This window comes from Bubalus kerabau, chromosome 8, assembly GCF_029407905.1.
Source record: "Bubalus kerabau isolate K-KA32 ecotype Philippines breed swamp buffalo chromosome 8, PCC_UOA_SB_1v2, whole genome shotgun sequence".
Taxonomy (NCBI): domain Eukaryota; kingdom Metazoa; phylum Chordata; class Mammalia; order Artiodactyla; family Bovidae; genus Bubalus; species Bubalus kerabau.
In genome coordinates, this window is record NC_073631.1 from 43,075,056 (window position 1) to 43,092,635 (window position 17,580).

The 17,580-nt window shown below is 35.1% G+C and overlaps 1 protein-coding gene across 2 annotated transcripts in view; it reads left to right on the top strand.

Moving 5' to 3' along the window:
* SEMA3C (semaphorin 3C) overlaps positions 1–17,580 on the top strand; it is a 213,517-nt gene that overhangs the window by 192,729 nt on the left and 3,208 nt on the right. For both annotated transcript variants that reach the window (XM_055590119.1, XM_055590118.1), the window contains exons 15-17: positions 2,410–2,567; positions 11,530–11,597; positions 14,024–14,154. In XM_055590119.1, coding sequence (XP_055446094.1) covers positions 2,410–2,567; positions 11,530–11,597; positions 14,024–14,154 — 357 coding nt within the window. The remainder of the gene's footprint in view (positions 1–2,409; positions 2,568–11,529; positions 11,598–14,023; positions 14,155–17,580) is intronic.

Consider the following 17,580-nt stretch of genomic DNA (forward strand, 5'->3'; position numbering starts at 1 on the left):
CCCTAAATTATAAATAAATTATTAACTTCACTGACCTACATCTGCCTCTGCAAGGTAATGCTTTTCTCACAAATGAATTAACTTATATAAATTGCCTAAGATAAAGTGGTAACTCTTATAAGAGCCTAAGACTTATTTTTCTTGGAATATGGAATAAAGTTTTTATGTGTTAGCATAACTAATGATATAACTTTGGTGTTCTTCACCATATTTGGTCTGTTATAGATAAAGAAGTATTCCAATCAGTCTTGTACTATTTTCACTTGATGAAATTTTATGAAGAAAAATAAATAGGGTACAAGGAAGCTAAAGATCTCATCTGTCAAAATGTTTGCGTGGTGCATAACAAACATTTTCCCAAGTAGCAAGAAGCCATTTGTCATTTTCCCCAATTTCCTAGGGAGCTGATCTCAAGTCAGAAAATCTTTGAAGTCAGCAGGGAATCCTTTTGTTGAAAGTAGTTTAATGGAAAGAGAAAGTATCAGAGCAAAATTCAAAATGGACACAAAGCCATTTGTGTGACACAGTAGCCCAGTATACAATTATAGATTCCAGCTTCTAATTCAACTGGTAAACTTGTAATACACAGTCCACTCCATTAAATTACAATGTACAACACACACACACACAGGAGAAACTGAGTATTAACTATGTCTCAGCTTCTTATAGTATAGATAATTAAAAATCTTTAGTTAAATCAATTATATTCAAGGCAAGGTAACTGATTTGGGGGAAATTTGTTTTAACAATATTGCACTATTTTTTAAGTGTGAAAGAACTGCAAATTGCCAATGGTATTTTATATATACTTAAATTCCATGAATTTAGTACCTTCTCTAATACTCAAACTAAAAAATTTACTGTTCATTTTATACTCTTCTATTTTCTAACTTATCCTTGCATTCCATGACAGAATATAGATTAATAAAAAAGGTTATTTACAGAATGAAATTACCTGTATCCTTTCCTCAAATAAATACATTTCCTTGGAATATGTTAATGAAGCTGATGTACTATTTGTTAATGTATTCACTAAACATTTATTTAAAATATTTCTAGGGAAATGGTTATTATTGAAACATACAATTGTTTTCTTTTAGCTTGAATGTCTCAAATGGGGATCAGTAATTTTCAGCCTATTTTCTGAAAAATTTATTGATCTGAATAAAATATTTTATATTAGGCACAGTAAACTGAGATGTGATTCAAATGATTAATTAGGATTGAAAATGTATAAATTGCTAGCTTGTTCACTGGTAGTTTATTACAACTACTACTATTACTTAATATTCATTAAACACTTAGGTACCAGAAACAATTTTAAGCAATTTATGTGGAATTAGTCCTTATATTGTTCTTACAAAACATCTATGGAGTAAGTGCTACATAGTCCCAATCTTACCAAAGAGGAAGCTGAGATTTAGAAAAGTTACCCAGCAAAATTTTGGAAACTGGGATCTGAATCTCAGAGACATGCCTCCAGAATCTGTTAGACCAATGATGCCCTCACTGATTTAATTGTGAATCTATATATAATTTGCAAATGTGTGTGTGCATAAACACACATATACACACACATGTTTGTGTACATGTGCATATATTCAAGTTCCAACTTAGAAATTCTATGTTAACTTGAGTTACACATCATTAGTCCTTTGTAAAATAAGGACTCTGAGTTAGAAACTTATCCCTTCAACTCCTGAGAACCACTTTATGCATAGTCAAGAGAACTGGGGCAGTATCATAATAAGCTCTTGACACCATACAAATGAAGGAAGATGGAATCTTTATAACTTAGGTTCTTGAAGATCTGTGGATCATACAAAATATTTAAAACATGTCTAAATATAAATACAATCTTCTGAATAGTTTTAGAATTGCTCTAATGAGTAATAATTCACTTTCAAAAGCAGGTGAAAATTGTTTTAAAATTTTTATCTAATGCTTACTATTTTTTCTCAACTTAAAAATGTCCTAGACTTGACTTTTTCAAATTTGCAAGGTGATGAGTTGCCAAACTTGAATAATAAGAACACTTCCTTGTGCTTTGCCAAGAGACAACATTCAAAGAAAAAACCAAGCATCACAATTTAAATCTGTAATACATCAGCTCAAATCTGAAAGAACAATGAATCTAAACGTCTAAAACAACATTACATGGTGCTCAGAGTACATGGTGCTCTGTGTTTATTTGTTTTTTTTTTTTCAAACAAGTCAGGTAATGTTATAGGCATATTAACATAGGGAAATTCTATTTATTTTGGCATTATACCCTTCTGTACTTTGCTTCTTGTTTTTAGTCTGTTTCAAAATGCATTCAAGGGTCTGTGGGCATATATTATGGGTTCCTGCTGAAAGTTCTCTTTTAACTTCCACATCTGAAATAAATCACCGTCATTCTTCTGATAGCAACAGCTGTATGTGAGCTCCAATGAAGGACTTGCCCAAGTGTCTCTGCATCGCTGCCACATCTACGGGTCAGCCTGTGCTGACTGCTGCCTGGCAAGGGATCCTTACTGTGCCTGGGATGGCCATTCTTGCTCTAGGTTCTATCCAACCGGAAAGCGGTGAGTACTCAATATTCAACTGAAAATCAAAATCAGTATCATCAGACGGTTAAGCAATGCTCCACATTATTGGAATCAGTTCTATTGCAGTATCCTGGAAAAATGACACTAAAAGTCGTAGCTATGTTCAGCGCCATATGTAGTCTTCAAATAAAGAAAACGGCCACTCATAAAAAACAAACTTGTGGCTACCAAAGGATACAGAGGGCTGGGGGTCAGGGGAGGGGATACATTTTAACTTGGGGTTCTCACAGGAATATTAGAGTGCAGTAGTTTGGAAAAATTCCTTTTTCATTTTAAAGTTCCTCTGCAACACAATCCTCCACCTGTAACCCCTAAAATATGTCAAGCAGCATTTTAACTTTCACATTTACCCAATATTTATCTTTTTTGTTTTATATGCTTCAGATATCCTTAAATCTAACTTTCCTAGGGTTTCCTTGTGCCATTTAATTCCTCTGTAATCAAATGCTTGTCCCAGTTCAGGCAACAGGAGCTCACTCCAGAATGGATACCCTGAATACTTCCAAAACCTTGATAACCATGCTTTACCCCCTACAATGGTGAGTGCATGATTATTGGTTAGATTAAGAGGTTCAGGTAGTCTGAGGCACAGTGCCTTTTAGCCAAGAGAAGACTTAGGAAGGAAACTCTGAACCAACTTTCACCAAGTTGGAAGGAAACACCAGTAATGAAATTATAAAGCAAAGAATATGCGGAATTTGGGATCAAAGTCACAGCTATTTTCACTCAAAGTTTATTATGGATCATGATGAGTGACAGGGGGTCATCAGGAGACAGCAAATACGACTAGCCTTGAGCACCAGTGATCTTTCAAGTAAAGTCACTAGAGTGATGATGTTTTATAACTCCTTTTTCTCTGTTATAGATATAGGTATTTAAGGACTTGACAGATTAAAACAACCTAGCACTTCTGCATATCAAGATTATTCTGATCCTTTTATGCATTACTTCAAAATATTTGTATTATGGGGAAACTATTTGCCAGGCAGTATTCTAGAGCTAGGCATATAACATTTAAAAAAAAAAATAGCTACAAAAAGACAAAAATCCCTTCCTTTAGGGAGAATAAGTTTTAGAGGGGGAATACAGACAGTTATCAAGGAAACCCTAGGTATATCAAATAATGACTTTTTGAAGGGCAGGGAAGAGAGAGACGGGCTGTGAAGTGGGGGACTGCAGTATTAAATGGGTGGTCAAGGGAGGCTTACTCAAGGTATGAACAAAAGCTTGAATGTGAGGATGTGTGATGAGGATGAATGTGTTATGCCATTATTTGGGAGAACAGCATTTTAGAGAGAGGCACCAGAATCCTTAGAGCTGGAGCATGCCAAGATTGTCCAAAAAAACACCAAGACTAATGAGGCTATCTGTACTGGAATGAGCAGGGGGAAACGTAGGAAGAAATGGGATCAAAATGCCAGATGACACAGGATTTAGTAAATCAGCAAAGGATTTTCATTTAGAGTTAAGTGGAAAACTACTGAAGGGTTTTTGACCACAGGAGTAGTATTGTTTGAATTTTGTTTTAAAAAGTTCATCTGGTGGGTTTGGCTGGGATCAAAGCCCTGGGATAGAAAGAAAATGTGAGGAGAGGAACTAGAAGGTGCAAGACAGTTAGGCTACTAACTGATGATCAAAGTGAGAGAAAATGGTGGCTTGGTAGAGCTGGAGGTGGTCAAAAGTCTTCTGATTCTGGATAGGGCTCACAGAATCTGCTAACATATTACATGTTGGGATGTTATAGAAATGGAGGACTCAGAAATAAGCCAGTTTTTCAGAACTGAGTGTTGGAAATATGTGCATGTCATTTCCTGGGAAAGAGAAGACTGTGAAAGGCACAGGTTTGTGGGGAAAATGACGATGTTAAGCTAATGATGACTATAAGGTATTCGAGTGGAGATGTCATATAGGCAGTTAGACATCTGAATCTGGAGTAGGGAAAAGTGGCCCAGATACTTTCAAAGTCTTCTGTATTAAAGGCATAAGGTATGATGGAAAGTCCCACTCTTTACCCAGAAGATTTTAGTATCTGTTTTCAAAGACCCATATTCCACCATCTTTATTTTAAGATTTAATCAGGAGGTCTATGGCCTCTTTTCATTTCTACATAGAATTTCTGGACCTCATTATCCTGAGATGTGTCTATACTGTGCTGAAGTTCTGCACCTGGACACAAAGTATGAGGAAAGCAAATTCTAAATAATCTCAGATAAAAAATGATTTTTGTGCTCACTTGTGGTATTTTTGACTATATATTCACTCACAATTATGATAGCAGCAATATTTTTAAACTATTTTCATAACTACTACTAAGGCAATAATTAATTTTTCTTGGTAAGCAGTTCTAAAAATTGGCATATCTAACACCCAGAAGCCTTCCCAGGTGGTAAAGAATACATCTGCCAATGCAAGAAAAGTGGGTTTGATCCCTATTTTGGGAAGATCCCCTGGAGAAGGAAGTAGCAACTCATTCCAGTAGTCTGCTTTAGGAAATCCCATGGACAGAGGAGCCTGGCAGGCTACAGTCTTTGGGGGTCACAAAAGAATCAGATACAACTTAGGGACTAAAGAACAACAAAACATTTGAAAAACAATCTTCAGTCTGTTATTAAACAAATTTAGTGCTCAAGGGAACTGAAGCACTACACTTTCTAAGAAAGAAAGTGATATAGGGACCACACAGTGGTCCTGTACACAAATCAGCCTTCTCTATGACGTAAAGAAATTGAAAATGAGTACTCCTTCCCTGCAAAATTTTCAGACATTGGCTTTAGCATTTTTATTTAACAAACAAGAATTATTTAACAATTAAAATTCCATACTTTATTTAAAAACTATCATTGAATATTTGAGATATTTTTTACATTATAGAAGTTTCTGCTGAGATATGAGTTAACTCATTTGTTCTAATATTCTCCCACTAATCTTTTCTAAAATGCATACTTAGGCATAGATTCCACATTGTCATCCTAATGCAACAAATTGTTATTTTAATCATATGCTCTTAATAAACAAAGAACTGAAATATTCTTGAAATTATTAATGTTGTAATATAATGTGCATTATTAAACCTTGTATCATGGGTTTTCTGCTAGAACTAATAAAATAATTTAGTAAAGTTACAGGATACAAAAATCTATTGTGTTTCTGTACACTAAATTGCCAACATTTGCTGGATCATCAAAAAAGCAAGAGAGTTCCAGAAAAACATCTATTTCTGCTTTATTGACTATGCCAAAGCCTTTGACTGTGTGGCTCACAATAAACTGTGGAAAATTCTGAAAGACATGGGAATACCAGACCACCTGACCTGCCTCTTCAGACACCTGTATACAAGTCAGGAAGCAACAGTTAGAACTGGACGTGGAACATCAGACTGGTTCCAAATTGGAAAAGGAGTACGTCAAAGCTGTATATTGTCATCCTTCTCATTTAACTTATATGCAGAGTACATCAAGAGAAATTGTGGGCTGGAAGAAGCACAATCTGGAATCAAGATTGCTGGGAGAAATATCAATAACCTCAGATATGCAATGACACCACCCTTATAGCAGAAAGTGAAGAAGAACTAAACAGCCTCTTGATGAAAGTGAAAGAGGAGAGTGAAAAAGTGGGCTTAATGCTCAACATTCAGAAAACTAAGATCATGGCATCCGGTCCCATCACTTCATGGCAAATAGATGTGGAAACAGTGGCTGACTTTATATTTTTGGGCTCCAAAATCACTGCAGATGGTGATTGCAGCTATGAAATGAAAAGATGCTTGCTCCTTAGAAGAAAAGTTATGACTATCCTAGACAGCATATTAAAAAGCAGAAACATGACTTTGTCAACAAAGGTCCATCTAGTCAAGGCTACGTTTTTTCCAGTAGTCATGTATGGATGTGAGAGTTGTACTATAAAGAAAGCTGAATGCCAAAGAATTGATGCTTTTGAACTGTGGTGTTGGAGAAGACTCTTGAGAGTCCCTTGGACTGCAAGGAGATCCAACCAGTCCATCCTAAAGGAGATCAGTCCTGGGTGTTCATTGGAAGGACTGATGCTAAAGCTGAAACTCCAATACTTTGGCCACCTGATACCAAGCCCTGACTCATTTCAAAAGACCCTGGTGTTGGGAAAGATTGAAGGCAGGAGGAGAAGGGGATGACAGAGGATGAGATGGTTAAAAGGCATCACCAACTCAATGGACATGAGTTTGGGTGAACTCCGGGAGTTGGTGATGGACAGGGAGGCCTGCCGTGCTGCAGTTCATGGGGTCGCAAAGAGTCGGACACGACTGAGAACTGAACTGAACTGAACTGAACTGAATAACAAACCAGCAGAATGAAAAATTAAGAGAGAATAATCCCATTTATAGCTGCATCAAAAAGAATTAAATATTTAGGAATAAATTTAATGAAGGAGATAAAAGATTGAAACTAAGTCATTGATGGAAAAAAAAATTGAAGAAGACACAAATATATAGAAAGTTTTTCTATACTCTTGGGTTAGAATATTTAATACTGCTAAAGTGTTCAGTGCTTGAGCACCGAAGTTTCTTTTTTCTAAATTTGGTAAAGGAATTATGAACAACTGCATTAATTCTCCTGTAATAAATTGAAAGGAGTTGGACCCTAATAGTACTCTTGCCTGGAAAATCCCATGGACGGAGGAGCCTCGTATGCTGCAGTCCATGGGGTCGCTAAGAGTCGGACACAACTGAGCGACTTCCCTTTCACTTTTCACTTTCATGCATTGGAGAAGGAAATGGCAACCCACTCCAGTGTTCTTGCCTGGAGAATCCCAGGGATGGGGGAGCCTAGTGGGCTGCTGTCTATGGGGTCTCACAGAGTCAGACACGACTTAAGCGACTTAGCAGTAGCAGCAAAGTGTTTATACTACCCAAAACAATAAACAGATTAAAGATTATCCCTATCAAAATTCCAATGACGTTTTTCACAGAAATAGAAAAAAGAATCCTAAAATTTGTATGGAACCACAAAAATCCCTGGCTATCTGAAGTAATCTTAGAAAGAAGAAATACGCTGGTTGAATCATGCTCCCTGACTTCAGATTGTACTACAAAGCTATAGTAATCAGGAGAGCATGGGATTGGCATAAAAACAGGTACATAGATCAATAGAAGAAACTTGAGAGCCAGAAATAAACCTAGGCATTTATGGTCAATTAATTTGCAACAAAGGAGCCAAAAAAATACATAGTGGAAATCAGTCGCTTCAGTAGATGGTATTGAGAAAACTTGACCTTCACATGCAAAAAAGAATGAAACTAGACTACTGCCATACGCCACATCCAAGTATTTACTGAAAAAGAATTGAAGAGTTGAACATAAGACATGAAAACAAAACTCCTGAAAGAAAATGTAGACAGTAAGAGAACTCCCACTCTTTAGACCATTCTAATAGGTATGAAGTGATATCTCATTATGGTTTTGACCTGTGTGTGTGTGTGTATACACAAATATATAAGATATTACTTGGTCTACCCTTACCTGTCTTTGGCTAGCATACTGGAAGTTTCATTAAAAATATCTATACTATTTAAATTCTCCACATTATTCCCAATTTTTTTAAAGCATACAGTTTCAGTGAATACAAAACATGTTTGCTGTATGAATTATTTCCTAAATTCCCATATGTAGTAGTTATTTTCTTTGGAGATTAAATAGTAATAATGTAAAGGATCATTTGGAGTATTTTTATATTATCTAATAGTATTAACTAACTTTACTTTTATTTTCAATTGCACTCTAACTGGAAGACAAGCAGAGGAATTCATAGGCATACAGATCAAAAGCATGTCCCTTTATGTGGATAAAAAGAAGTACAGCTATACTTGGCAATCAATGGAGGGTGTACTTTGACATAATAAGGTTGTTAATGTCGTTGGCTCATTAGTTTCTCTTTTTAAAAAGACATGTTTTTCATAGTAACATTTTACTGTTTTTCATAGTAAACAACGTTAAGCATTTTTCCTCTTTATCCTCAAGCACATTAAATATTTGTGCATTTGTATCAGTTCAGTTTAGTCACTCAGTTGTGTCCGCCTCTTTGTGACCCCATGGACTGCAGCACACCAGGCTTCCCTGTCTATCACCAACTCCCGGAGCCTATTCAAACGTTATGTTCATCACATCAGTGATGCCATCCAACCATCTTATCATCTGTTGTCCCTTTCTCCTGCCACCTTCAATCTTTCCCAGCATCAGGGTCTTTTCCGATGAGTCAGTTCTTTGCATCAGGTGGCCAAAGTATTGGAGTTTCAGCTTCAGCATCAGTCCTTCCAATGAATATTCAGGACTGATTTCCCTTAGGATTGACTGGTTGGATTTCCTTGCAGTCCAAGGGACTCTCAAGAGTCTTCTCCAACACCCCTGTTCAAAAGCATCAATTCTTTGGCACGCAGCTTTCTTTATAGTCCAACTCTCACATCCATACATAATTACATACAATTTAATCTCAAATGTTATTTATTCTGGATATAGACATGTAGTTGAAAATGTTAAAATGAGAATCAATTTACCCTTCAAGTAAATATCTGCTTTTTACACAGTAAGAAAATAATTTCATTGTTTATCTAAAAGAATAGACTATAATGGAGGAAACTTTGACATCTTAAGCCAAATCCCCAGTCCTGCATGCAGTGTAATATGACTGTCTACCATCATGCTTTCACAAAGTTCTACAAATACCTTAAAGGGAATCTACACATATAGAAGGGGCTTCCCTCGTGGCTCAGACATTAAAGAATCTGCCTGCAGTACAGGAGACCCAGGTTTGATCCCTGGGTGACAGATATAGAGAACTCAGATGGCTGCCTTATTGTTCTCATTATTAAAGCAAAGCCGTAACAATGTTTTTCTATATTTGAAAGTCTGGAAGGTATGTGATACTGCAAATTCAGATTGCTAAGAATAAAGGCCCATGTACTTGAGTAAATCATAACATAGTGCTGATCATACGACAATAAATCAAACTATTGTGAACAATATTGCTTACTTGCTGCTGCTGCTGCTAAGTCGCTTCAGTCGTGTCCGACTCTGTATGACCCCATAGACGGCAGCCCACCAGGCTCCCCCGTGCCTGGGATTCTCCAGGCAAGAACACTGGAGTGGGTTGCCATTTCCTTCTTAGATGGCTGAAAATGACCAGTTCAACTATCAGAACTATCATGTGGTTCTCATATAATATATACCCACAAGTTGGCTGGTAGTAAGTAATTGTGTGACTTCATAATATACCAAATACAATGCAGTAAAAACCTGACTTAGGACCTATTCTAAAGTACAGTGTTAATCATAATTCGTGAGACAAGAGTGACTTCCACTAGTTTGTGTTTGTAATTGTAGAGAAGTATACAACTGAATAAGGATCATGTGGCTTTTGGGGGAAGAGAATCCTTAAATGACACAAAGTTTTATACCTATATTTCATAAGTAGATTTATATAATCCTTTGATTATATAAACTGTTATCTGTTTGCCATAACTTTTTTTTCATTATTTTAATCTTGAGGTTAATTATGATTTTCAAATTTTATAAGCCCAGTGTTAATATTTTCCTTCTCTTACTGAATATTTTAATTTATCATTAAGGAGAAAAATATTAAGAGAAACTTAACTAGCCCAGTTAAATGATATGCTCATCCATATACACTTTTCAGAATTGATAATAGACAATCAGTTTACCCTTGTTAATCACAATAAAGAACATTCTGTTCCTTCTCCTTTATAACAAGGTTCATGTCCATAATTCATTGCTAAGGTCATTTCAATCACTCTGTTTTGATTTGTTCTATTATGTAATACAATCGACACTAATAGATAAGTGAATCGAAGACAAGAAATTCAGTAGTTTGCAAATAATTTTGAACTGTTATTTAAATGCTGCTGCTGCTAAGCCGCTTCAGTCGTGTCCGACTCTGTGCGACCCCATAGGCAGCAGCCCACCAGGCTCCCCCGTCCCTGGGATTCTCCAGGCAAGAACACTGGAGTGAACAATTTTAAAAGAATGAACTAAAATTTTGAAATGCTTAGGTCGATGATATGCAATGAGTGAACCTTGTTTGGATCCTGAATAAACTTTTAAAAATGCATAAGGAATATTTTGAGTATCACAACTAGTGAAATTGCAATATAGAATGTATTTTATATGATATCATTAAATAAACATTGATATGGTTAGTATAATTATAATGTTATGTAGAGAAATTACTCATTCTTAGAAGGTACATACATTTAAGGGTATAAAATTATCATGTCTGCAACTTATTTTCTGAAGATTTTCATATATGTGCATATGTAGTATATATATCACATCTACTTGGATATGAGAGAACAATAAATATGGCACAACACAACAATTTTGAGTGTAGGTTACCACCATTCATTGTATTTGTATATCCACTTTTCTATAGTCTTGAAAATTTTCACAATAAAAACATGAAGGAAAATGCTTAGTCTAGTAAATGAAATGTTTTGCTTAACTTTATATAAACATCCATTTTCTTTGTCTCTCTGGTTCTGGACACTTTTTAATGTTTCTGGAAATGGTTTGAAAGTAAGAAAAAATTATAAAGTGGAAGATGCTAGTAAGTTTATACTTTGCAGGTTATTGTATTAGAAAAATTTCTAGGACTGTCTCTAAAATAAAAACGTACCCAACTAATTTGGAATCGAGCATCTATACAGGAAGTAAATATAATAGGAGGTTCATCTATCGTGAGTGATAGATGGGGAAACTCTGAATTAATTCAAATTGAAAACAAAGTGCCCACATGATATTTGAAGCACTGAACAAAAAATATGGATAGTCAGATCCTTTTTCTTTATGAACCTTAGGCAATCATAAGATTGCATAATTTAAAATGAAATCTTTTAAATATGTCATAATTGGCAATGTTAATTCTAAGTCGCTTGTATATATTTCTACACTTCATAGGAGGAGCCGAAGACAAGATGTGAGACACGGAAATCCACTGACTCAATGCAGAGGATTTAACCTAAAAGGTAATTAAAAGTGGTCAAACTTGGTAAAGAGTAGCAGTGCTCCATATCATATTTTAGTAAGGGAAATCTGTGATAAATCAAAGTGTGTCATTTTAAATAAAGATTCACTATATAAATTAGAGGCATTCATGTATAGTCATTAAAAATTAAATATTATTTGTACGTATACTAAGATTTATGTAAAGAAAAGTCCAGGAACACAGATATCCTTGGATATGTTATTTAGTAAGTCTTTCACAAAGATAGTTATTATAGATTTTTCTAGCCATTATTTTTTTTCTGAAGAAAAAATGTACTTTATTTTTGTTTACCACTGAAGAAAAACATCCTGTTTGTTTTTTCCTGTGATAAATGGCATAACAGAATTTACTATTTTAACCATTTTAGAGTGTAAAGTTCTGTGGCATAAAGTATATTGACAATATTGTACAATGAGCACCACCATCCATCACTGAAATTTTTTCATCATCCCAAAGTTAAGCTCCATACCCATTAAACACTAAGTCCTTATTCTCCCTTCTCCAGCTTGTGGAAACCACTGTTCTAATTTCTGTCTCTATGAATCTAAATATTCTAAATATCTCATATAAGTGGAACCATACAATATTTGTCCTTTTATAACTGGCTTATTAGCCTAATGTCTTTTTTGAGACTTCTTGGGTGGTTCAGTAGTAAAGAATTTGCCTGAAATTTAGGAGACACAGGTTCAGACCCTGGATTGGGAAGATCCCTGGGAGAAGGAGATGGCAACCCACCTGGAATTCTTGTGTGAGAAATCCCATGGACAGAAGGTGCCCAGCAGGCTACAGTACATGGGGTCCCAAAAGAACCAGACACAACTTAGTGGACTAGACAGCAGCAGCATCTTATTTAGGGTTCATTCATGTTGTAACATGTGTCAGAATATTTTTCCTGCTTAAGGCAAAAATGTAACCCATTGTGTGTGTGTGTGTGTGTATGTGTGTGTGTATCCATTAAGGAACACTTGCACTGCTTCTAATTTTTGGCTATTACGAATTATCCTGCTCTGAATTTTACAGTTTACAACCATACCATATACTTTCGGCAGTCCGGCCATGTATCTTATGATTAATCTAATTCCTTTCTTCCCATCCTGACATGGAGACATTATGTTATAATTTTTCCACTGAACCCCTCCCTCCACCTCCTCCCCACCAGCAGAGAGACCTTCCTCGAGGCTTTCCAAGGTGCTCTAGAGGTTCTGTAATTCACTGTTAACACAGGCTCCTGTCGCTAACCTTTGTGAGAATGGGCCTTTTTGTTTTTATTTAAATAATGACATTCTTGTCACTAACTACACAAACCACAAGAAGAAAATTAAGACACATTTTGCCTAATTGTTTCATACATCTAACAGGGAATAAATCCAGATTACTATTACTCTGATTGCTGAATATTTTAGAAATCTGTGCGTCAGTTCCCACTTAGAGTAGCAGTAGTCATAGTGGTAAGAGTATTGGCAACAGAGGTAATGATGAACAAATATCAGTGTTGATTTTTGTGTCAAAACCTGAGCTAAGTGCTTTTATAAATAGATTATGTCACTTACTGCTCAAGAAATTATTCTAAAGTAGGATCTATTCCTATTCACACTTTATGAATGAGATTTCTGCCCATGTCTAAGCTACCACATAACTATACTGAATATTCTTCCTAATTTAAGAATTTCAGTATAAGAATGTCTGAAAATATCTGTTTTGGAACCAAGTAAAACTGAAGCACAGAGATGTTAAATAACTTCTCTAAGGTTATACAGCTAGTAGTGATGAAGTCAAGATTTTACCTCAGGTATCTCTGAGGTCCAAGATTATTTTCTCAACCATTACATCCCACTGTGACCGCACCTTGCTTTCTGCCTTTTCCCAGTGTTTCTGATTTTCATCTAAACCACACTGAATGTGGAGGTTAGAGGTGGGATGAACCTGGCCTTGGTATTGCCTGGCACTTACTAATTCTTTGCCTAGGACATGTTTTTTCATAACTCACAGCCTATGAAAGCTGAGAAAATGTAATTCAGAAAGATATTGTAATAATTAAATGTTCAAGGTGATATTAAGTACATTCCTTGGTGTAAAGTAATTCTTGAATAAATGTTGATGCCCTGGTATCTTTCTCTCCTTCCTTTTAGGTTAAACACACCAAACAATGTATCAACTTATTAAGTAATTAAGACTACTTTTGGGCTTTTGCTTCCAGTTCAGTGCAGTCGCTGAGTCGGACTGTCTGACTCTTTGTGACCCCATGAATCGCAGCACGCCAGGCCTCCCTGTCCATCACCAACTCCCGGAGTTCACTCAATTTAGTTGCTCACAATTTTATAGAGAAATAAACTCTCATATAAGGGAATATGATCCAAATTCCATTGCTTCTCTCTCATTCTCTCTCATTTTATTTTTGCTCTTCAGCATACAGAAATGCAGCTGAAATTGTTCAGTATGGAGTAAAACATAACACCACTTTTCTTGAGTGTGCCCCCAAGTCTCCACAGGCATCTATCAAGTGGCTGTTACAGAAAGACAAAGACAGGAGGAAAGAGGTGAGTAATGCAGGAGAGCAGCAATCAATCAGGGCTTTGAAAGAGCATTAAATCACCATCCCTCAGTGAGGCACAGATCAAACAAAAGGAAGGACATATGAACATCCTTTAATGTCTTTGGGATGACAAGTGCCACCTTCTTTAAAATCCTTTGTCCATGGAGTTGATGGATTAATTAGAAATCCTATCTGCCTGCTCACCTCTACAACACAGTGATTAAAGCAAGAGCTTGCACACTCAGATGGGAGTACTGATGTGAGGAAGCATTTGTAAAAGAAACAAGATGTGCGCAAATCCAGAAGCCAAGTTCTCACACAACAGCACCTTTGTGTGATTCACAAGATAAAAGGGGCTTTGGAAAAAGTTCAATTTTCCTTAACAAGAAATTCCACTTAACTATAACCTTTATGGTAAAGAGCATTTTTCTGCTGTGTGGTAATCTGCTTCCATTGCTTTATTATTCATAACTCTTGGGGTTTTTGTTATAGGTAATGTGTGGAATCATTATTTATGGGACCATTGCCTTTATTAAGTGATAGGTTAAAAAAAATAAAAAACCTCAACTTTCAAATGAAAGGACACTTGTGTTAACCTTTCACTGATTATAAAGAGCTGTTTTAAAAGGAAAACATTGTAAAACAGCATAGAGTGAAATATTATAAATAATTAATTCCATAATATTGATGTCACATTGTCCTAACTAATGAGGGGATAAGAAGAAAAATACATATGTATATATAAAGCCTTAAAGTAGCCTAAACTGCAATAGTATTAACAGTACATCACAAAGTGTGATGGAGTGAAGGGAAAAATAGAGCCTTCGGCACTTGGGTGTTTTCTGTTGCGCAGTTTCCATACTACATATTAGGTTAATGAGAGCTACATAGAATGGGTACAGTCCTGAGCAAAGCATTGCATCAGAATTACTAACGTAGATGTTGGCTCTTTTTGAGGAAATTCTTTCCAACTCTCAGACCTGCCTATCCAAAGATGTTATGAGCTGTTTAGGAAATTTTGTGTTCCCTGTCACAGGAATATTAAACCATAAGCTGATGACCACTTGCATAAGATGAGACTTAAATATCTGGGGAGAAGATGGGCTCAGTGGACTTCAGGGCCCCTTCTTGCTGCAGAATTTCATAACATTTTTAAAATTTTTTCATTAATAAAAAATATTGAGGCTTGTTTTGTTGCTATCAAGTCTGTCATCAAATTAGTCTTGAAATATCTGCAGTCTAATTAATTTAAAATTGTTTTGAATGGATATGGAGCATAAGAATGATTGCCTTACAAACCACTCTGGGGCAGAAGTCATAATGTATGATGATGATGATGATTATCATACAGAAATGGAATTCTTAGGCTTGAACATGTCATGTGGACATGAACCATCCTTCCAAAGAAAGTCTGTGTATGTGTATGTGAGTTGGATAGCCACAACACAAACAGGGGCTTACCTAACATAGATAAAATGCTGTTCTTTTATTCAGTAGAAACTTCAGTGGAAAAATATATAATGGATGAATGTAATTTCTATTGTGTAAAATTAAAATACATGAATATATACAGGCTTGAATACATGTCACAGAAATTAACAAATGAAATTTTAAAAGGAATGTATCTTGTGTTTTATCTCTTTCATGATATTTATAATGTTTTACTTCAGAAGTTTCAAAAATGTGGAGACTCATATGGCTATCTTGATTTTTCTCCCAATCTCAAAAACAGAAGAATACTATAATTTAAGATAATGAAAAACCTTAACCCTAATTATGAAAATCTGGTCTGTCCAGAATTTAAGCAGAGCACATTTCCACTCACTATCACTTTATTGAATAAGCTATTAATATTTAATTAAATTTATCTTAATTCTTTCTCATTAGTTTAGGCAAACATACACATATTTCTCACATTTATGATATGTAAATACTGAACTTTTTTTTTTTTTAGTAAGACAAGTGGTAAAAACTTTCAGAGAAAACTGCAGATAGTTCATATTGAATAGCATAAAGACTAAAAGCCCTCCTCTCCTCCACTTCAGTACTCATTCCCACTTCTCAGAGTATAGGCTAAGAATTATATAGTCCTCCAACTAGTCTCCATCATTTTCCTATTTTCCTCTCTTTCCTTCTTTGTATCTCTTTCTCTGTGACAAACACACACACACACATTTCAGTATTAGTACCTATGGAGCTACCTTATTTTTCTTGGCTGCATAGTATTCCACTATAGGACCATACTTTGCCTTTACTAAAGCTATCTACTGATTACATTATTTCTTGTTTTTCCTCTTATCAAAAGTATCAGGTAGGGACTTCCCTGGCAATCCTGTGGTTAAGACTCCATGCGTCCACTGTAGGGGGCATGGATTCAATTGGAGAACAAAGATCCTGCATGCTGTATGGTGTGACCAAAAAATAATTTAAAATTTTTAAAAATTCATGTGAGTGAATATCTGCATGTTAGTTAGACCACATATTCTATATAAATTACTATAAATATCTGCACTGAATCTATATATAAATAATAATGAATATTAATTAGCATACTTTACTTAGCATGCTATACTTATTAGCATGTATAGAGCTAATATCAAGTTAGCCTCCAAAATTTTTCTCAATATCATACAAATAGAAAAAACTTTCTTTTTTTATTTATGAATGCATTTATACATTATTTAAACTATTTCTAAGGCATTTTAAAGCTTTAAAAATTGAATGAACATAAAAGATTTGCTTTATATGTTTCAGTCCTTTTTCTTAATCTCTCTTTTCTAGTTCTGTTCTGTTCATATTTCAGCACTATATTTTTCCTTTTTGTGCTTTTGTATGTGAGTTACTTTTTATCTAAAACAACCTATTTTTGGTTTGTATTTCATTAATAATAAACTATGTATTTATATAGAATTTTATCATTTAGAAAAACATTTCACATTCATTCTTATTTTTCTTTGGGTCAAATTTCTTTCCCTCAATGAAAGAGCATTCCTGAGTATATATATAAAGGAACTACTTACCGCTTAGGTTTTTGTGTGTTCACTGATAATACTATAACTGGCCCTGTAAGGAAATGGATTTCTGAATTTAGCTTACATCCAGAAAATAATAGTTTTTCCAGCATAAGCCTGTAAAATAATTAAACATTCACTGCCTAGATTCTTATTACTTTTCCTTGGAAAGTAAAATCACCTGGAGTACTTAGAATAAGTTCCAGCTTATTTTTAGTCATTCTTTGTGTTACATAATTGGAAAAACCCCTTGATAATGTTCAGAACTCTGCCTCAGCTTATACAATTATTAGTTAGGAGAATATTCATTCATTCATTGAAAAAGTAAAATTCAATGATTTAATTATGGCTTCATGTTCTTACTCAATAAGTGAGTATTTTTGTTACAATAAAAGGCAACAACTACAGGGTAAAATAGT